This window comes from Limanda limanda, chromosome 19 (genome assembly GCF_963576545.1).
Source record: "Limanda limanda chromosome 19, fLimLim1.1, whole genome shotgun sequence".
Taxonomy (NCBI): Eukaryota; Metazoa; Chordata; class Actinopteri; order Pleuronectiformes; family Pleuronectidae; genus Limanda; species Limanda limanda.
In genome coordinates, this window is record NC_083654.1 from 11,232,841 (window position 1) to 11,255,406 (window position 22,566).

Sequence of the window (22,566 nt, forward strand, 5' to 3'; positions counted from 1 at the left end):
AAACACTTTTAGAGTTTCAGGTTTGAACAGCATTGTTGCCCAAACCAACACTTCTTCAAACGTAAAAACACAACAGAAAAGAAAACCTTCCATAATGCTCCTGTGGTCCCGACTATCAAAAAGACGAATCAAAAAGACAGAGAAGGGAGATGATGAGTTCACCTACAAAAAGAAAGAGTCGACTTACTGGTACGCAACACTGAATGTTCTTTTCATGTTCTCTGCTCAGCTTTGACTTTGTGTGTGCTACGTTATGCAATTGTTTTTCCTTTACATCACTTGTTCTGGCATCATTTTAATTAAAGACCGCAAACCTATTTCTGCAGCTCTACAGAGATAAACTCACCATCAGTATATGACTACACAGCGTCATTTACACCATATATCTTTAGCCTAAGTGTCCTCTGTTATCCTCCTCTGGAACCATGTTCACATGAACTCAAACACTACACTCACCCCTCCAACGACATAGTGTTGAGTAGATAATAAGTGAATTGTCATTTTCTGCTGAACTATCCCTCTTAATGTGCACCGTCCGGAATCCGAATCTGTGCATGTATTTTGACTAGTATTTTGGCCCCTATGTGTGAATTGGGGCCCCTTCATGGCCCCTGATCTGGAGGAACCCTAGATCCGCCACTGAGTGAAAAAAAACCCCACAAACATAGTACTTTGGCAACCTAGTACCTCATAAATCTACAACACAAGTATATACCTAGTTAATGTATAATAAACATGACACAATGATGATGTGTGGTGACGTGTGATCCGTCCCTGTGCGGATGAGCTCATGGAGCAGTGAGTCCGGCTCTGTGCGGGACGTCGGACCACGCCCCGGCCGAGGCGTGCTCTCTGTGGCTCGGTGCACCAGGCTAGATGCTAGGCTAGCTCCACGGCTGCTACATCCGGGCGCTCCGACTCGCTGTTTCCAAGCCCTGCGAAGATGGCGACGTCAGGGAGGAGTGCGTTATTATCCTCCACCTCAGCCGGACCTAAGAGCTCACTGGAGAGCTCCAACCCGGAGGAGGATGACGGGCAGGATCTCTGGTGGGCGATGCGGGATTTGTTCTAAATACTGCGGGTCGGCTGCGAGCGGGGCGCTGGGGCGGTGTGTAGCCGCGGAGGGTCTATTGTGCTGCGGGGATGAGGATGGGTTTGACAGCTAGCGGGCTAGCGGGGCTGTAGCTTAGCATCAGCACCACACTGCCTCGGCTCCGGTGACACAGCAGCAGCAGCAGCACTAGCCTCGTTAGCTGCTGCTGCCACTCGGTTGATTGTTTTGTTTGTTAATGGACGAACGGTCAGGTCGTGTTTGTAACGGGGCTCGTCTGTCCGCAGGTCCACCATCCTGAGTGAGGTGTCAACCCATTCAAGATCGAAGCTACCGTCTGGGAAAAATGTCCTGGTCATGGGTAGGTATCTGTCTGTCTGTGTGTGTGTCTGTGTGTGACTGTGGGGGGTTGGCTAGTAGGCATCGTCAGCCGGGGATCGTGTCACCCTGCTGGGTAGCTGAGCTAGCATGCTCCCCCGGGCTGGTGCTGCTTTTGTGTCCGAATAGGGAGCAGGCGCATCGGCTAGCAGAGGGAGGGAGGGGGGGACAGGTGTATTTGTTTTCTAGGCACACACACACGCAACCACACACACAAACAAAGACACACTACATCATCATCATCATCTTCTGAGACAGTCGGGCCCCTCTGAAGCACTGCAAGTCATTCTAGCATCCAGCCATGCTAGCAGCAGCGGCAGCAACTAGGTGCAGGTGATGCTGAGGAGACGAGACAAACCATCGCTCTGTTGTGTGAACGAGGAGGGGGGGGGGGGGGGCAAGCGGCCATTGAAGCTGAGAGACGGTGCCTCCCTGTCTCGTGCACAAACACACACACACACACACACAACGTCTACACATCCGCCCGGGATAATCCGCAGCCTGCCACCCATTCCAGCTAATCGGCGAGTCGGGTGCCATTAGTTTGTAATGCAGTCCACGACAACATCCCACTGAGCTCCTGCTGCACAGAGTCCACACTGTCTGTGGGTTCATGGGACGCAGCTCAAGAAAGGATGCAGCTTGTGGCCTCCACAGTAAAAAGAGGAGTGCTGTCTGAGGTTAGCAGTAATACTGGGACAAATGCAATACTCAATATGCAAGGAGATGCATAATATATGAGGGCTACATGCTTTGTTTATGGTCACAAGGACAGAAATTATAAATGCATTTTTGCTCATTGGTGTCATTTCTCAAGCAGAAACGTCAAACATGTCCCTGTTGCAGCTGCTCTGTCTCACGTGACAGGAAACTGAATATATTTTATATGTTGGACAGCTCAGACAAAATGATTTATTTTAAATTCTCACCTTACGCTTAAGGAAACTGAGAAGCTCTCACTGTATAACACAAATAATGCATACATATACAGAGTGATCAGTGGATAAAACAACCTTATTTTTCAGCCCTATTTTTGTCCAATTCAATTTTTGCGTGGTGGATATTTATTAACCCTGCATTTATAAACATTTTAGTGTATAAACTAGTCCAGTTTATAGAATGATAGAGGAAAACAGAAGTGCAGAAGTGGTGTTATGTGTTGACTGAGTTTGCCACTTAACATGCTTTTGCCAAATTCTTCATGCTTTGCACATTTACAATATATAAAATGAATTCTTCAATGGTTGAAATACTGAACTGCAATTTTATTATTCTCTTTTATCATAGCAGGGAGGCATGATTGATCCACTCTATGTTATTGACTGATTTTCTGTGCGTGTTCTTTTAGGTGAGGTGGGATCGGGGAAGACCACCTTGGTTGCAAAACTACAGGGGGTCGAAGAATTCATGAAAGGGCGTGGCCTGGAATACCTCTACTTCAGTGTCCATGACGACGACATTGATGGTAACCCGTGACCACAAACAGTACAATTCTCTTTGCATCACAACAGAGTAAATAGAGAAATGGCTGTTACAGAACTGTGTATTTACCCTAAATGTGTTTTCTTTGCGTTTAGATCAAACCAGGTGTAACGCCTGGGTGTTAGATGGCGACCTTTACCACAAAGGTCTGCAGGGAGTTGCCGTTCCAGTGGACTCCATCAGCAACACGTTGCTGCTGATAACGGTTGACATGTCACGGCCGTGGAACGCCCTCGACTCTCTCCAGAAGTGGGCTTCCGTCGCTAGGGAACACGTCGACAAACTCCGGGTCGCCCCGGAAACGCTGCGGGAGCTGGAGCACAGACGTGAGTGATACTGACAGCCGTCAGAGTAACTGGTAGATTAAGTATCAAACCAAGTACAACACAGACTTTGCAAGAGCTATGAAAAATAAGTTCTCAGATAAGCAGCTTATTTATCAAAGAATTTAAAACTACAAGACCACACCCTTGGGTTTTGTCTTAGGAGGGCCAGCTAATGCTACTTAACATTGCTTGTGTTCATTGCGCTCATTGTGTTGTTTGTGTGTGTGAAGTTGTAAAACAGTTCCAGGAGTACACAGAGCCCGGCAGTGGGGAGGATGGGACCCCGCAGAGGAGGAGTGATGAGGAGGAGAGTGTGCTGCTGCCGTTAGGAGAAAACACACTCACACACAACCTGGGCATTCCAGTGGTGGTGGTCTGCACCAAGGTACACATATTTACTGCTATAACCATTGCCTTAACATACTATAGCTTTTTAAAGACGAAAAAACATGATCCTGTACTGTATTAGTATCTAATAGAAATCATCTAGTGTCGCACATTTACCTCTGATGCCTCCTTCCCCATTACCAGTGTGACGCTATCAGCACTTTGGAAAAGGAGCACGACTACAGAGATGAACACTTGGACTTCATCCAGTCCCACGTCAGGAGCTTTTGTCTCCAGTGTATCCTTCACCAAATCAACAATGTTTCACAGCTGCTTCTTTGAGCTGGTGTGACCTATACAATGCATAAACCTAAAAAAGAATACAGTCACGCAGATTTAAAATACAGTATGTATGTATGTACTGGTTGTTTAATGGGGCAGCTGACTATGCCAATAGTCAGAAATTTGGATCAGGTGAATTTTGATAAAGGTCACCGATCACCCAGTTGAAATTGTTTTTCAAAAATAATTTCTTCAGTCAATGCTGAGAAGAAACTTTATAACATCTTCAGTTGTTATTGTTTTTAAAATGAGTGACGCTTGTACACTGCCTTAGCTAGTCTCTGTAAATTCAGAATTTAGTCTAAGCCAGAATCTGTTTTTCTCTTACTAAATCTGTCACTAAAGATCTTTTATCACTGTGGCGTTGGTAGGCTCTCATTTTTAAAGCTCCCGTAATTAGAAATTGCGATGTTGAAGGTTTCCTTGACCGTGGTGTCAGACGGTGCATCTCTGGTTTACACGTCAGTGAAGGAGATGAAGAACTTGGACATCCTCTACAAATATCTGGTCCACAGACTCTACGGCTTTCCCTTCCACAGCCCTGCACAAGTGGTGGAAAGAGATGCCGTCTTCATGTAGGTGTTTGTGTGTGTGTGTGTGTGTCCGTCCGTCGAAGGTATATAGAGCCATTTGTATTTTGGTTTGTAACTCTCTGTGTCCTCTGCCAGTCCATCAGGTTGGGACAATGAGAAAAAGATTGCCATACTTCACGAGAACTTCCAGACAGTAAAATCAGAAGACAGCTTTGAGGAAGTAGTAGTGAAACCACCAGTCAGAAAGGTACGGGCTTCCGCTGAACATAACATAACTTGAAAAACTTCCTTTACCCAAACTAATGATATCATACACCATGTACAGCCAGTGCAGTAACCTTGACCCAATACACCTGCAGAGGTCATGACACATTTATCCAATCTAATTGATTTGCTCTAGTAGAGCTTTTAAGAAAAGGTGGATGTGAAGAAGACTCTATGGAAAATGCTTGTTTTTCCTCCCCTCTCATTAGATTGTGCACGAAAAGGAAATCCAAGCAGAAGACGACCAAGTATTCCTGGTAAAACTGCAGGTCAGAAAACCTTTCAGTTGTGTTAATGCCAGTCGGTTTGCTGCTTGTGGGAGCTGACTTGGGAGTCTTGATATGCCAATTATGTACTAATTGGAGTGAGTGTGTGTATTGTGCTCTAATTTGCAGTCGCTGCTCGCCAAACAGCCGGCGCCGACAGCAGGGCGTCCTGTGGTGAGAGTCCCTTTTTATTCTACTTTTGGCTCATAAGATAAAGTAAACCTCCCTCCAGTGTCGATATGTGTGACATACTCTGTCGTTTGCAGGATACTACGAGCAGAGCACCCACCGGTTCTCCCAGGACGAGTAATCGCTCGGCGGCGGCCAACGTAGCGAACACCATGCCACAGTCAGGTTCGCCATTCCGTCACTGCACAGAACCATACATCACCACTGTTCTGTCGTTGCTTAGTTTAGTTTATTTTACACCACATAAATACAAAATACATAAATGATATTTAAATACATTTGCACATGTCGGATCGGGTGGGAATTGGTAAAAATGTGACGATTCAATAGTATTGCGATATTTGGGCCACGATTCAATAGTATTGCGGTTCTGCGATATATTGCGATACTGCAAGTATTGCGATTCGATTCTGCGATATATTGCGATTCATGTCCCCCATATTATTCAAAGGCATTACAAAAAATGAGGAAAATAAGACTGCTCAACTCACTTCAAATGTCACATTTAATTCTGTGAACAACATTGTCTTCTACACATTAACTGAAGTGCAAAAACTAAGACAGGGTAGTGCAAAAACTTTGTCCTTGAACATTCAGGACACAGGACCTTTGTAATTATTTTCTGAATAGGAGAACTCTCACATGAACGCTGAGCTCCCAGCACATAACTTACAATTATTTAAATACAATACAGTTACATCAAGCAGACATAATAGAGTAACATAAACCTGAGAATAATCATATGAATAAGAGTAACCTAGAACTTCAATCACATTGAGAAAAATAAACAAATGTGTACTACTAGAGTCCAGTCGAGTTGGCTGCAAGGTCATGACCCAAAATGTTAAATTCATTTGGGAATATTGGCATTTTTGTTCAGAAAAAGGAGTTGGTCAACATGCTCGGATGTTAAAGTGCTCCTCTGGGCCGTTACTATATCTCCTGCAGTGGAGAACATCCTTTCCGCTTGCACACTAGGTATCTTTTAAACTCTGAAACTCTCCTCGTTATGCTTTGCCAGCCAGGGGCTGTTACATATATGCTAGTAAATAAAGTATATAAAAAAAATATTGCAATACTTTGTGCTACAGTATTGATATAATCGCGGGTGCAAAATATCGCGATACTGAACAGAATCGATTTTTTTCCCCCACCACTAATGTCGGATGTGGTAGAAATCAGTAATGGCTTATATGAAAAACCTCACCCCCGAATAACCCAAAACAGGTCATATATAAAAGAGAAAAGTTAATTTATCGAATAAACCGTTTCTGCAGCAACAATGTTTTGCACTTGTTGTGTGTCCGTATACATGTGTGTTTATTAGCTCTGCTTCTTTGATCCTGCAGGTCAGACCAGTGAGGGTGTGTTGGCCAACTTCTTTAACAGTCTACTGACAAAGAAGGCAGGGACAGGGGGTCCCGGGACGCCGGGTGGTGGCAACAACACTCCAGGAACCGTACGCAAGTCAGGTGAGAACACACACACAGGCCCTTTAGCACATGTTGTTACAGAGCTCTGGTTCTATAGGATAGAGCAAAACGGCTTTTTTGTTATCATTTTTTCATTTATTATCATTCATCCTTCATCTTCTGTTTGGTTTTCACCTCCTCTGTCTCCCATAACACACATGAACACATGGAGAAATTAAATGATCTGAATGAATGGATCAGACACACACTTCACACACCATTCATCATTTCTAAACCTGTTTTTAATATTGTGACTCGATTTTGTTACACTCATCGTCAATGCTGTGGATTTCCTCCATTAACATCATCCATAATGTGTGTGTGTGTATGTGCACTAGTAAGAGGATGCTGGCCACGTTAAGGTGTGTGAGAGAGAGATACTCTTCATTTGTTACTGCTTGTGTATGTCACTTCATTCCCAGACGCATCCATTCATCCCTCTCCCGTCCCCTCCCACCCCGAGCCTCCAACTTACTCCAGCACCTGAGAAGGAACAAAGCTGGGATCAATCCTCCTGTATCACAAAATACTAGGACAAGAACTGGCCTGAGGACTATAAATGATGTTTGTTTGTTTGTATATACTGATGCAATATGCAGATAAAGAAAATCAACTGCTGATAGTTTAAGTCAGAAACTTATGCTGAAGACTAACATATTGGTGCAGGAGATGATCCCACTGTTATTTTTAATTACATTAAATGTGCCTCCATTTTGTTTTCAGAAAAGCTGTTTGTTCTTTTTAATTTAAAATGTTTTTTATTGTATCTACTTGCTAACAGGTGTTTGCAAATGACATTATAGTCGTTTCTCAGGGTCTTGTAGAACAGACAGGCATGTTGAAAATGACAAGTCGATCCAGCTCATAACAGTTGTATTGGTCTCCTTTAAGTGGCCAGATCTGCCACTTAAGTGGTGATAGAAGATGCCAGTTATCACCATAATGATTCCTACATTTCGTCCCTGATCTTTCCCCTTCTCATACACCACCTCCGTTTAACTCCCCTTTATTTGAATTGTTTATTGATCTTTTCGTTTGGCATGTTGCATTGCATTTCTTGTAACTAACATCTGTCATGAGCATTACACCTGGTTGTTAATAAGGCTGGGCAGTAATGGGGAAAGTTATGATCCATTCAATCATATTGGCTATAGAAATGTGTACAACCCGTTACGCAGTTTCTGAGAACTACAAAAAGCAGCATTAGAGACATGATAATACAAACATTTCATTAACAAGTTATTCTAAGGCTGATGTTTCCATTTTGCCATTTCTTCTGCAAAACAGCAGATGTAGTCTTTCGGTTCACCTGTACCAAATTCCCAAAACTCATAGATATCGTTTCCCTAAATATGTTTGATCATGGTCCTTGTATCATTCCCTGGAAAATTGGTGAAAATGTCCAAAACGCCAAATCTCACTATGTTAAATTAAGCACAAAAGAAATCCTGTATGGTCCCTTTGTCTGGATCTGAACCAAACTTTAATGGGGTCTTTCATGTTTTAAATTTTGTGGAAATCTGTTAAGTAGTTCATGACAAAACATGGGAGCAAAACATAAGCACCTGTACATCGTTACACAACATCGACTTTAATCAATTATTCACATTTCACCTAGATCTTATTTTAACCATGTGTTCAAAGTGCTTTTTGCATCGTGCCGTAATGACTCTGATGCACCGGATAAAAGAGTATTGCCCTCTTAGTTACTTTCCTCTGAGATGTTGTACTAATTTCAATGTCCCTCTATATCTGCCCACACTTGATGCAGGTTCCAAGCTGGGCCTGAGCGACGTACAGGCAGAACTCGACCGCATATCCAGCCGGGAGACTGACTCAGACTTACCCAATGCCAACGACACCCCTGCCACCGACGGCCAGGACACATGAAGACTAACACGTTTCACCCTGCTCTCCTCCTCCTCCCCCTCAGTCACCCTTCACCTCCCGTGTCTTTCCTCCCTCCAGCCTCGGCACCTTCTCCATTACAAAGTTGTGGCGGAGAAGAAAGGAAGTAGGGGATTCGGAGGGATGGGCATATCGGGTTTTTTCTCCCCCATCCTCTTTTACTTTCTCCCCAAGATGAAGACCTCACCCTCTCTTCTGCCTGCATCTTCCTATGCACCTCATTCTCCTTTCCCATCCTTCTTCTCTTCTCTTCTCTTCTCTTCTCTTCTCTTCTCTTCTCTTCTCTTCTCTTCTCTTCTCTTCTCTTCTCTTCTCTTCTCTTCTCGTCTCTTCTCTTCCTGGCTGTTAAACTGAGGGCGAGTATTTGTTACTGTTACGACTGTCTGTTACATGAGAGTGAATGGCTATGGGGGACCAATGGGATGGTGGTGTGGAGGTTGGGATGGGAAGAAGTGAGGGGCGGGCTGGACAAGATTGATTGCAAGAATGAAAGCAATTTATCCATCCATTTATTGTGATGGTACAGTTAGTGTTTTTACTGTAGGAACTGCTGAAGAGCGCATGTTGAAGAAACTGCACTTAGGTACTATAGGGATGATTGTGTGGTTGTGTGTATCATGTGTGTGGGACAGTCACGCTTGGCCAGAGGAAGAGATTGAGAACTAAAAAATATGCCTGTAACAAAATTGCAAACAGTCTTTTTGTTTTTTAGATGAAGGGACAAACATACCAGTATTTGTGTGTGTGTGTGTGCTTGTGTGAGTGAATGAGAGAGAATGAATGAATCGTATTAAGAAAGTTAAGTTAATTCAACCTAGACCTGTATTGTTTGGCTGTTTGCATTTCAACAAAGAGGCAAAAAAACAAACAACTTCATGACTATGCTCTTACACTACAGCCTCTTAAAAACTGTGCACACTCTATTATTACAGCAGCCATGTCTGTTGGACTACGCAAACCAAACCTGACAAATAAAATATACCACAAAATCAAAGTTCACCCTGGAGCACTCGTCCTGTGTAGACGGCACCAAAGGTCCATCATGGCACCCAGTTCTACGATTGGTCAAACTTCCCCTTGTGGTAAATGTACTGCTCAAACCTGTAGATAACAGCCGGTGCACTGACTAGATTAGTGGGTGGGTGGGTAGCTGAGCTTTATTTGTACAGAAAGAAGCACTAGTGATTCAGTTCCATAGTAACTGGGGGCAGGTTTGTGGGTGGGCAAAAGGGGGTCAGAACACGGGAGGGTCACATTAAGAATGTACAGTCATTGTCTCGCTGATTGGTCCTGTTATTTCAGAGCTCTGTGTTGGCGTTTGTATAATCAGATCTGTTAACCAGTCAAATAAAAAGGTGTATTTATTCGGATTCATCCACCCAGCCTCTCTTGGTTTCATTCCTCCTCTACTCGCTCTATAAAAAAAAAAAGGGACTAATTACAGATGGATGAAAACAGGCTGCGGCTGAGGATCCTCCAGCTGGATGACTTGGGCTTGAGTCCTTGTTGGTAAGCATCCACCTGCTGAAGTGCCGTGTGCAAAACACTGAATTGGCAGCAGGACAATTTGAAGTCATTTCCGTTTGGAGCGTCTGATATGCTAAATGTATCCAAAGAGCAGACTGCAGATGATAAAGGTAGTTGAAATACAGCAAGCAGGTGGTGTTGAGGTGAAAATGAGCTGGGAACACTTTCTTCTTCCTCAGGCAGAACAAAATGCTAATGCTGGGTACTACACTGAAGTAGCAGAGTAAAAACTAGAATGGCACTCAGTGGAGCGCATACCTCAGGCCCAACATTCCCCTCAGATTCATGCAAGCTGCACCAAAGATAAAAAACTCATAGATATAAATCTCCTTAACATCCCTTATTTTTCCCCCTCAAGTTCCATGAATTATTCTCTGGGAAAATCAGTGCAAAATAAAAAAAAAGAAGGAATGTTTAATATCATCAAAAAATTACCCATGTCCCATTATTCAGACATGGACTCTGGAAAATGGCCAAACAATTAGGTTCAGACACTATCCAGAATTTTCTTTCACATATCAAGAGCAAAACAGGAGATTGTTCGAGTCAGGCGGCTTCACCACAACAAGGAAAACTCCAAAGATCGTCCAGAGCAGCTGACTTGGACTCTCACATTTGCTCTTAAAAATATCTGGGAAATGTCTAGACTCCAGTGCATGTCTGAAATCAGCTCATCCCTGCTGTAGTTTTTGCATAATTCTGCTGACAAGCAAGCAAAACCATAGGGGATAAAACTACCTGCTTGGAAAACACATTAAATGTTATTATTAATAAAAAAAATTGTTTGTGAAGATTCTCAGTTGTCCAGTTCATGGTTATTCAAAATGGGCTGGATGAAGGTAACTGACTTGAAGATGTGTCACCGCTCTTCTTTTTTTGGTGGAGACTGTGTGGTTTTGATTCAATGAAATTATCGCTTTTGAATCATTTTTATGTTTTTCCTCCATTGTTGGTGAGGGCATACTCACCAGCACCAAAATAACTTGCATTGATGAGCCTCACCATGAAAGCATTTACCTCAGGGCGATTGCATTGTAAGTTGTAACCTTTTTTTTTTATCCTATGTGGACTCTGGCTGTTGAATTGGCTATTTATCATCTCAAACTGCCCTGAGCAAGAGAGGCATCAATATATCACATCTTTAGGTATGAAAAATGTAAGTTATAGGACCATCTCTTAGATTCAATAACTAACTATATGTATAAAATGTTACATGTGATTTGCAGACATACAGTAGTTGTTCTGCATTTTGTCTTTTATTATATTGTCTTGTTCTGCTAATTGTCTTCTTTTGTCCATGCTGTTTCTGTCAGAGGGAAACAGTGGATTACTCTCAAATTATTTGATTCTGAGCCTTTGATGTTAGTCCCAATTACTTGCTAAAAAGCAGTTGCTGAAATAAATGAAATCAACTTTAATATATTTTGTAAACCTGTGCAAATATCTTTTAGTAGCCCTCTGCATGTGTTTGTCACACTTTCATATGAAGTAGAAAATGTTTCATCTGGTACAATAAATGATCATAAGTCTCCTTGCACAATATGCTCTCTAATCACACTACAGACTTTGACCTTTTCTGGCCTATTGCATGTGTGAGGCGCATGAACACGCACTATACTGTGCGTGGGAACTATTTTCTGTTTTGATCCATATCGGAGCTTATCAATACATTTTCTTTCAGTGAAACCATATTAACAAGTCAAATTATTCCTTTCTATCAGTTATTTGTGGCGGGTGTTTGTGTAATGCGGCTGAAGAACAGTGGATACTCAAGTACACACATGCAGTGTAAGTGAATGTTTTACACATCAAACTGGTTATTCTGGCATCTGCACTGCAATGAGATAACAACTTGCCTATCAATAGATGCACACAACAAAAACACATGAGTATTTCTGAGTTTACTGCAGCTTTTTATTAGTTAGTGGACTTTAGTTACTCACAGTTGTATCGATTCGTTCGAGTGATGATAACAACTATCAAATGCCATTAATACAAGAATCATGTTGTTGTGGCCCTGGCATGTTTTTCAACGTTTTTAAGTTGGACAATTTATATATTTTATGGAATAAAATTATGGGTTGTATATACAGCATAATAAAATAATATTTCCTACTACATGGCATAGTCGGTAGTCTATATATTTGTATTCTTCCTGCAGCTGATAGCTTGGAAATCAATTAAAATGTGAACTCTGTGGCTGCTTGTGAATACAGACTAGAGATGGTTGAGAAGCAATCCTCATTTTTGCCTGATGACGATCAAATTAACTTCGATCAATAAATGAATGATATAGTTCTGTTTGTGGTCCCGTGCAAACTGCATGTTAATGAAACCCCTTCGTTCCTCAGCAGCTCATGAATCACATTCCTGTCTAATGAATGCACCCCCCCCCCACCAGAGCAGCGAGTGCCACGCATCTTTTCGTGAAAAATCACACACAACTGAAGCGATCGGCTGCTGTTAATATCAAAACGTGTAAACGTGCAGATGCAGCAGTAGAAATAATAGTTCCGAATGCTCCAACTTTGTTTAAAATGGCGCCCTATTTTCTCTAGTGCGGCAGAATACCGTGTTTTCTCTCCCCCACGCCATCTTGGCGTTCGATCGCGCAGGCGGAAGCAGCATCTTCGGCGGCGCAGCAGCGGGTGTGGTTCGGACTCTCACGGGTGGTTCACCTAGCAGCTCGTTTTCAGCCGAGAGGAAAAGAGAACATCTCCCCGACAAGAACCACGGAGGAGCCGCTCGACTCTGGTAAGCACACCGCGTTCCCTGCGGACGCCGCACGACACGCAAGCATCGTGGTAATGTGTGGTTTTATCACCGAAAAGCCTCTTTTGCCGAGGGAGGGGGGCTCCGCTGGGGGGTTTCTGATCTGGCTGGTAGCACGGCAGGGTTTTTCTACGGTGGCGCTTGGATCTACTTTTCATACGTTTCTGGCTAGCCCCGGCTAATCGACCCAGAATTAAACATTTGTGAGGTTCGCTGTTGAACGTCGCGGATCCAGCGATGCTTTGACTTGTAGCTGCCACCTCCGCTAACACCGACCGCATCACGGGGCGAGTGTCGGGGATTGTGCTTCGGCGAGTGGGGCTCTGAACACTGTTTGTTTATGTTAGCTAGCGAGCTAACTAGCGGAGAAGGGTTGGGGCTAGCTACGCACGTTATGCTAGCTGCTCAAGGTAAAGCTAGCCAACCTGTTAGCTAGGATGGCTAACCCCATGCTAGCGCTTTTCGGTGTTGAATCATATGTCATAAAAAAAAACAACAACCCTCGGTGGATGTAACCTTTGTGGCGAGGGAGTTGGGTTTTTCACGGGCGGCTCGGGAGTCGGAGGCACCCGGAGAGGAGGAGTCATGGAAGTGACTGCGGGGCGGCGAAGGGGGGGGGGAGAGTTCCTCTGGTTGGAAACCCAAGCTGCGGGGTCGGAACTTGGCCGTGGTGTGGGGGGGAGGGGGAGAAAATATGCCTTTGATGTTCTTTGCTGCTGAATGGTGAATTGTGTTCGTGCGGGGCCTGGAAATACCCACCGCCCTGCTCGCTCTCTCCCTCCCTCTCCCTCTCTCTCTCTCTGGCTGGAGGTGGAGGCTTCGGTATTTCCCCCCTCACGGTTACGTTAGCTGGAGCCAAACAAGCTCAGGTAGCGGCAGCAGCAGAACGCTTTATTACCGGGACCACGTAGGAAGAAGGAAAAAAAACTGCACCAACGAAAACCGGCCACTTTGGCAAAGAAAAAGAAAAAGTCGAGACCGAGTTGTCTCACTTCTCCTGTGGACTTGTTTTTCTTTTCACAGACATATCTGCTGTGCGGGCTGAGGGCAGACGAGAACAATGGCTACCCAGTGTGAGTATGAAAAACTTCGCGATCGTCTCCTTTACTGTGGATTAGTTTTGGTGTCAACTCAAATATTAGCCTTCAGAGTTTTATTTTTTATGACCGTGCGTGAGCAAGTAAAAATTCCGTGAGCCTCGAGGCCCTGTGGAAAATAAAAGGAAAATGGGAGCCAGGTGAGCACATGTCACAGTAAACCCCAAGTGATTGTAATCCGATATCTTTGATGTGCAAGTTTTTCTTTACATAGAGGAAACTTGTTTGGGGATAGTGAGTTTAATTAATGTTTACATTTTTTTAATTTAAGTTATAGAAGAATGCAAAGTTTTCGTTTGCTCTTTTGTTCCGTTCAAACTGTTCTGGTGGGACTTCATTCTCACTCTAATTTCATGGGTCCCTCCATTTTCCTGTTGCCTAACAACCACCTTTTTAATAAATCAATAAATTAGGTAAATTCCTGCATCTCCTTTCATCAATAACTTTTTACATTTCATAATATTTCAGGAGATTATTAAAGCCTCAAAGAATAGGGGTAAAAAAAACATCTGGATAAAAGTCAGAAATGAAGTCAAACAATACTCTATTATTCCTCATGTTTCACCCTTTTATTTTGCAGCTGATCTGATGGAGCTGGACATGGCAATGGGAGACAGTAAGATTGCTGTGAGCCAGTGGCAGCAGCAGTCCTACCTGGATTCAGGAATCCAGTCTGGCGTTACCACCAGTGCACCATCTCTCAGTGGCAAGGGGAACCCTGATGCCGAGGAGGACGATCCAAGTCTCTATGATTGGGAATTCAACCCACCCTTCACTCCCGAGACCCCAGGTACCTGAGATACTTATACATATCATTATATTTGCAGCATCATAGATCCTGTGGGAAAAGCACAGAGGACAGAATCTGTGGTAAATATCTGTAATTTCCAAATGTTGTCTTCTTTTCAGACATTGAGGGTTATGCCATGACTCGGGCCCAGCGTGTACGCGCTGCCATGTTCCCTGAGACCTTGGAGGAGGGCATTCAGATCCCACCCACCCAGCTGGATGCTGCCCACCCCACAGCAGTGCAGCGCCTTGCAGAGCCCTCTCAGATGCTGAAACATGCTGTCGTCAACCTCATTAACTATCAAGATGATGCTGAGCTGGCCACTCGTGCCATCCCAGAGCTGACTAAACTGCTCAACGATGAGGACCAGGTATGTGTAGAAATTTGCGAATTGTCTCATTAACACAAATTATCCAAAACGTCAAAGTGAGACCTGCCGAGTAACTCATGGACCCCTAAACACATTTTCTCTCTGTCTTAGGTTGTTGTGAATAAAGCAGCTGTGATGGTGCACCAGTTGTCAAAGAAGGAGGCGTCGCGGCATGCCCTGATGCGCTCGCCACAAATGGTATCGGCTGTTGTCCGTGCCATGCAGAACACTGGTGATGTGGAGACAGCTCGCTGCTCTGCTGGCACCTTGCACAACTTGTCCCACCACCGTGAGGGGCTGCTTGCAATCTTCAAGTCTGGAGGCATCCCTGCCCTAGTCAAGATGCTTGGGTGAGACACTGGAGAAATAGCAGGACTAATTCTCCTGAATATATTACAGGAACCAGTCAATGTGCTTTCACTTGACTGGATTAAAATAGGTGAAAGTCTTTTCTGTGTAAGAAATCCAAACTAATACAATGTAACAGCCTTGAAATTCACTACATCCCACTAGCTAATAACTTCTAAGATGTTTGCTTTAATTGATCATAAGTTGATTAATCAATGCTTTGATACAACGTCCAGCATTATGCTCGAATAACCAACTCCTTCACCGACCAGCTTACAGCACAAAGAACAGAATACCTATTTTAAAACTGTTGTCTTTCCACTTTATTTTATTCTTTGTAGTCACCTTTACAAACCAATGCACGCACAGCCAAAACAGTTATCCTTTTGGCAAGTCGGGACTTGTTGGATGTCGCATGTGTGTTTGAATTTCCACCTGGACTCACATTACTACACTTCAAACGCAGAGAGTGTATGAGCTGCTACCTGATCTCCAAATAAGTTTGAATGCAACTTAGGTTGCTCACCTGAGGCGTAATTTGACCCTGTAAGTGTAGTAATTGTTTACATTGTAATGTCACTTAAAAGATCTCATCACATTTATTGATACGTTTCTTTGTTGTGCTTTGAGAGCGCCTAAGTCTTTTTTTCTAAATGTCAGTTGTTCCTTGATTGATTGTGCAGATGTGGAGTACAGGAAATGCAGCGGCTTAGTTCGCCAAAGTATTCATTTAAAGATGTATATACAGTGGTTTTATATCTGGTCAGATGAGCAATTCATTTCTTGAGGACACTATGGTAATGTCTTTGATCTGTTGTTTACAGGTTTCATCATTTGTCTCAAATTTAACTTGGCACTGTTGAAATCCTGATGTCAAAAAAAGAAAGGGTTCAGTATTTTTAGCTGTTAAAGGTCATCATGCATTCTCATCTCAACAGTAAAAGTAGTTTAAAAGCACTGTAAGTTATTGGGCAACATTTTTTATGTGCTATATTTGGATTTGACAACGCTGTTTCTTAAGAATTGAAATAAGCTGATGTGGAAGGGCTACCAACCAGATAGAAGTACCCCCGTTTCTCTGAGGACCAAATGTCTCAACTTCAAGCTGATTTTAATCCAACACTTTATGTGAAATCCGAGTTCAGCCAGAGTGTAACGGCCCTGCTGCACTCATGCATGGGTGTTTGGGTATTCGTTTAACATTCTTAGCTGATTGTGACCGAGCAAGCCTGTTATCTTCAACACCTCTTGATTGGGGGGGGAAAGGTTGTCTCGTCAAAAACACTGCAGCCTTATCATCAAGCAAGTATATGGTGTCAAAAAATGATTGACTGTCACTCGCTGAGCTGAGTCTTGACAGAAACTGATTGTATCTTGTATTTAAGCCCAGTGTAGGAAAACATCTACTCTGTGTTTACTGGTCATGTTTTTATCAGAAATACTAGTTTTATAAGGTGATTTAACATTCTCGTTATTTTTTTAATTTTTCCAGCTCGCCAGTTGACAGCGTGTTGTTCTACGCCATTACCACGCTCCACAACCTGTTGTTGCATCAGGAAGGGGCCAAGATGGCAGTGCGTCTTGCTGGAGGACTGCAGAAGATGGTGGCCCTGTTGGCCAACACCAACGTCAAGTTCCTGGCCATCACTACTGACTGCCTGCAGATTCTGGCATATGGCAACCAGGAAAGCAAGGTATTGAAACACTTATTTAAGATTTCTTTTAAATTCACCATGTTTGGTATCCCCCTAACGTGTCTGCTTTAAGTACTTGGCTGTTTGTTACCTATACAAACAAACATGTCTTGATTTTTCTTTTTGTTTGTTTAGCTGATCATTCTGGCCAGCGGTGGCCCCCAAGCCCTGGTCAACATCATGAGAACATTCACATATGAGAAACTGCTGTGGACCACGAGCAGAGTGCTCAAGGTGCTCTCTGTTTGCTCAAGCAACAAGCCTGCCATCGTCGAGGCTGGTACGTCAGAAATAAAATGCAAATACTTACATGCAGTCACCTTCCTCCTACAGAAAACTGAGGATGTATAACAGATTTTGTACTTTGTAGATTTTGCGAATGTGATAAAAGTGCTCCGATGTAATTGTTTGGACTTTGTGTGTAGGTGGCATGCAGGCCCTGGGGCTTCACCTGACAGACCCCAGCCAGCGTCTGGTCCAGAACTGCCTCTGGACTTTGAGGAATCTTTCAGATGCTGCCACTAAACAGGTACATTATGAGTTAATGTGTGTGTCACAAACACTAACAACATATGATGCACAGGTTCAGTGTTTGCAAGTGCTCATTTATCAATGTGTCAAAATGACAATGCATGCAATGTTCTTGTTTCTGATCCTGCTGCCCCATCCTCTGCCCTCATCAGGAGGCAATGGAGGGTCTCCTGGGGACCCTGGTCCAGCTGCTGGGCAGTGATGACATCAATGTTGTGACCTGTGCTGCTGGCATCCTCTCCAACCTGACCTGCAACAACTACAGTAACAAACTTATGGTCTGCCAGGTAAGTTTTAGGGTTAATATCTGTTGTATGTCGTTTGTGTTTTGATTAAACGTTTTGGTCTAGTTTATTTTTTTAATAACTTATGATCCGATTGACCTCATCTCTTCAGGTTGGTGGAATTGAGGCTCTGGTACGAACAGTGCTTCGGGCTGGCGACAGGGAGGACATCACAGAGCCAGCAGTCTGTGCCCTTCGCCACCTGACCTCCCGCCACCAGGATGCTGAGATGGCCCAGAACGCTGTGCGCCTTCATTACGGCTTGCCTGTGGTGGTCAAACTCTTGCACCCTCCATCCCATTGGCCACTAATCAAGGTCAGTTCCCATCTCAGTTTCTCTACACCTGCACTTTTCCCCACAGACAAACTATAAAGTATAATCAACTTTCTATATTCTGATGTCATTGGATATATTTTCACCCAACATGTGCAATTTTTCTCCTATCTAGGCCACAGTTGGTCTGATCCGGAACCTTGCTCTGTGCCCAGCCAACCACAGTGCTCTGCGGGAGCAGGGAGCCATCCCCCGCCTGGTCCAACTGCTCGTCAGGGCTCATCAGGACACCCAGAGGCGCACCAGCATGGGAGGCAACCAGCAGCAGTTTGTGGTACGGAACCAGGCCAACAATCCCTCAGATTGTCTTTATTTGTACATTCAGAACTGACTTATTTTTTTCCTCACATATTGCAGGAGGGTGTGCGTATGGAAGAAATCGTGGAAGGCTGCACGGGAGCTCTGCACATCCTTGCCCGGGACGTCCACAACAGAATTGTCATCAGAGGGCTCAACACCATTCCACTCTTTGTCCAGGTAAAACTAAACCCTCAAATGTTAAATCATACAGGCCAAAAAAACTACATATAAATGTCATTGAATTATTTTAACTATGTATTTTGTCTAAATCCGATTCTGCCTCTTGCAGTTACTTTACTCTCCAGTGGAGAATATCCAGCGTGTGGCAGCAGGTGTTCTGTGTGAACTGGCACAGGACAAAGAAGCTGCTGAGGCAATTGAAGCTGAAGGAGCCACTGCACCGCTCACTGAGCTGCTGCACTCCCGCAATGAGGGCGTTGGTGAGTAAACTCTCACAAATACAGACTACATACATTTCAGATTGTCTGAGCAAGTTACTTTACTTGTGTTGTGGTGCATTTTCTCCTTCAGCAACCTACGCTGCAGCTGTCCTGTTCCGCATGTCTGAGGACAAGCCCCAGGACTACAAGAAACGTCTGTCGGTGGAGCTGACCAGCTCTTTGTTCAGAACTGAGCCTATGGCATGGAATGAGGTACACATAATAATTTATAATCAAACTCCTACAGCCAGGGACAACATGTATTTCATATCAGGTTCGGAGTATAGTGTTGGTCTGTGGTCTAGGGCAACAAAAGTACAGTGAAGTTCTCAAAACAAAATCAAGACTCTGATGTTCTAGGAGGCTATTGCCCCCAGTACAACATATTGCAAAAATAATCAATAGTGTCTTCACACTGAAAAAGTAACCACAATAGTAATATCAAAATTGTATCGTACCTACAGTATAGAATTGGTGAATAAAGCTGAGACAAAGACCTTCACCCCTACATATATGTTGAATTCTAACCGATTATACTCATCACTCTTTTGCCTTTTTATAGACTGGAGACCTGGGACTGGATATGGGAGCTCAGGGGGACCCTCTGGCTTACAGGCAGGATGGTAAATGGCTTTGTTTTTTAAATATCTAATAAAATCCCTACTGTAGCTCTCACCTATTGTTTATGTGATTCATATGTGTATGTATTTTGCAGCAGTTATTAAGGTTTTTGTTTGTTTCAGATGTAGCCTACAGGGCCTACCCAGCAGCCTACGGCCAGGACAGCCTGCTAGACCCAATGATGGAGGGCTCCGACTACCATGCTGATACTCTACCCGACCTGGGCCACCACACTGACCCGCTGCCGGACCTCGGCCACTCCCAGGACCTGATGGACAGCAACCAGCTGGCCTGGTTTGACACTGACCTGTAGGATTGGTGAGACAGACTTCCACAAAACTCTTGTATAACTAGTTCACAGTGAAAACAAGTATCTATTTGAATGGCAGCACATTGACTTCATATTTCCGACCTGTGTTCTTTTGCAGTTGTATTCTGATAGAACCTGCATTGTGATTGGCCTCTATTGTCAGAAGCAGCATTATGATTGGCCTGTAGAGTTGTTGAAGGTAAAGAGAGGAATAAGGGGACTTGGAAAGTGCCTGACACAAGAAAAAACAAAGAAGATGGTTGCCATGGGAATGTTAAAGCAAGTTGAAACAGGGGTAAGAAAGAAAGGGTTAAAGTATCAGAGATGTGGAATCGCACAATGGAGGTCTTGGAGCAGGTTACCTATATGGATGAGTGCACATGAGGTGGATCTTAAGTTTGAAACACATGTTTTAGCCTTGCCTGTATTCTTATCAGTTTTTGTTTCTATTTTTCTTATTCTATTTTTTTATTTCTTTTTGTATTACTCATTCTCTGTTATGGTACTGACCCAGCTTGCCTTCACACTAGCCATCTTCATTTCTCTTGCTAATCATTTGTAATTTTTTTTAACGTATATTACATGTAGTGTTAAGTTATAGTGATATTATACAATGTTCCTTTGGTTTATGGCCGAATGTGTAGAACACTAATAATCAGTTGAATTGTACTCTGACTTCAAGTGTAACATTGTGTAGTTTTTTTTATAATCTCAGAAATGGAGAAATATGCATTCTTAATATGTGCTTGTTTAAGCATAAAATATGTCAGTGTCACAAATGTTCTAAAGAGGGGTATGGGATAAATTGAGGGAGGGTTGGGGATAAATCTAGAAGTGTTTTATATACAGTATCACTGGTAGGTTAACAACTATTTTGTATGCTATCATTGGATGTCTGATAGAAAAGTCTTTAACGCTCTCATTGGTGGTCTAATAAAACCCAGTTTTATGTGCTGTCAAGGGGTAGCTAGGTTGACGAAAAACAGTTGTAGTCCTGCTGTTCTTATTTTGGAGACGAGGTTATGACACGGCTGAACAATAAAATGGCATTTTATTTCATTTAGTCTCTGTCCTGTGTCTTCTGTTCATACGGTTGATGTCATGCAAACATTTTTAAAGGATTATGAGAGGAAAAACAAACTTGTATAATGGATTAAAAAAACGAGCTAAGAATGAAACTTGCCAATCCAAAGGCTGAGTGTTTGTTAAAGGAAGTTCAAGTTGTAATAAACAAATCTTTGCTTTCCTGTTAACAGGGTTCCTGCGGCGTCTTAAAGTGTAAAATTCAATAATCAGAATTTTAATTACATACAGTACTTTAATACATTTAACCCTAACCTTTTTTTTATTATTAACTCAATGTTAACAAAATAAGATTTTTAGGAGATTTTTGAGAAATGTTTTGGTGGCTTGCAAACTTTGTAATGTCTGTGTGTTGTAGTTCGTTGTAATAAAACTACAAACATCACCTTGGATCTCTAAATTGGTTTGGATGGATACATGCTGCTTCTGTAGTTTGAGATATAACGTCACGTTTTGAGGGTCATTCTCAACTAGGGGACTTCACTTATCTTCAATTATGGGTACGTTTAAGAAGTCTGGGATATAGCTTGAAATAGATCTTAAGTTTAATTCATTAAAAGCTTTGAACGGTTTTAAAAAGTCTCAAGTATAACATTAATACCTGTAGAACTCCTGTGTTGAGTACCATTGGTTGAGAGCTGACATGAAGATTGAGCTTCCTTGATGTTGACAATGAAACAATTAGTTTAACTTTTTGCGTTATGAGAAATGGTTACAAGTGTAGTCCTGAATTCAAAATGTACCATTAGTGTAAAAAGATTAAGTGGTAAAAACTCCAGCAATAGTTTCAGCATATTGAACAACTTTAAACCAAAATGCAACCACTCAAATCTATTAGAGATCTTAGGTTACCTGTTACGATTTCATGCAGCTAATAAAACCTATGTAAAATAAAAAACGTTTTTCAAAGAATAAACCTGTGGTCTCCAAACTATTTGATGACTGACGTCACACAGCAGCGTCTGTGCATGTGGTCATGTTCACATTCAGATATCTTGAGTTAACAGCTCCGTCAGAAAGCTGACAAAAAATACAACCAAGATAAGGGAGAGGTCAAACTTTTTCTTTCCACTGCCATTAATCCTCATCAGTTTATCTGGTGTTCCTGTAAAGGAAGCAGTTGCTCATATTAGCTACCTCTGCAGCAGCTACAACAGTAACATGCTTACACACTGATGCTATGATGATTCAAAGATTTAGCAGTAAGATTGAGCAGACCTGTACTGTTACTTTAATATTGTTAATGCTATTCTATTCATATTTGTGAGCCTCTGTGTATGTGATGGGTTATAATATTTGACAGTAGGGAGAACAGAGTACAACAATATCCACATACTAAAAAAGTAGTTGTTAAAGGTCCAGTGTGTAAGATTTAACTGAAAGGGATCTATTGGCAGATTTGATTATAACATAATTCAATATATTTTCAGAAGGGGGCCCTTTGTATTTAAATACTTTATATTTGCATCTGAAGCAGGTCCTCTCTACGGAGGCCGCCATGTTTTTTAGATAAGCACAAACTGGACA

The 22,566-nt window shown here is 42.8% G+C and overlaps 2 protein-coding genes across 3 annotated transcripts; both read left to right on the forward strand.

The window, feature by feature from the left end:
* Positions 1 to 877: 877 nt before the first annotated feature.
* dync1li1 (dynein, cytoplasmic 1, light intermediate chain 1) lies at positions 878 to 9,916 on the forward strand. The gene is made up of 13 exons (XM_061093112.1): positions 878 to 1,047; positions 1,339 to 1,412; positions 2,778 to 2,894; positions 3,007 to 3,237; positions 3,468 to 3,622; positions 3,769 to 3,862; positions 4,346 to 4,481; positions 4,575 to 4,686; positions 4,913 to 4,972; positions 5,099 to 5,143; positions 5,236 to 5,323; positions 6,508 to 6,630; positions 8,402 to 9,916. Exons 1-13 carry the CDS (start codon positions 944 to 946, stop codon positions 8,518 to 8,520), a joined length of 1,458 nt encoding a protein of 485 aa, XP_060949095.1. The 5' UTR covers positions 878 to 943; the 3' UTR covers positions 8,521 to 9,916.
* Positions 9,917 to 12,683: 2,767 nt separating this feature from the next.
* Positions 12,684 to 21,019, forward strand: LOC133025537 (catenin beta-1-like). Of its 2 annotated transcripts, XM_061092222.1 has the most exons (17): positions 12,684 to 12,819; positions 13,861 to 13,910; positions 14,515 to 14,724; positions 14,844 to 15,094; positions 15,206 to 15,444; positions 16,935 to 17,136; positions 17,272 to 17,416; positions 17,562 to 17,665; positions 17,820 to 17,954; positions 18,064 to 18,267; positions 18,401 to 18,559; positions 18,643 to 18,762; positions 18,875 to 19,025; positions 19,117 to 19,238; positions 19,588 to 19,648; positions 19,769 to 19,964; positions 20,075 to 21,019. In XM_061092222.1, exons 2-16 carry the CDS (start codon positions 13,898 to 13,900, stop codon positions 19,957 to 19,959), a joined length of 2,307 nt encoding a protein of 768 aa, XP_060948205.1. In that variant the 5' UTR covers positions 12,684 to 12,819; positions 13,861 to 13,897; the 3' UTR covers positions 19,960 to 19,964; positions 20,075 to 21,019. The 2 variants fall into 2 exon arrangements, with proteins under 2 accessions (XP_060948205.1, XP_060948204.1); XM_061092221.1 differs by having other exon boundaries at positions 19,769 to 21,019.
* The last annotated feature ends 1,547 nt before the right edge of the window (positions 21,020 to 22,566 follow it).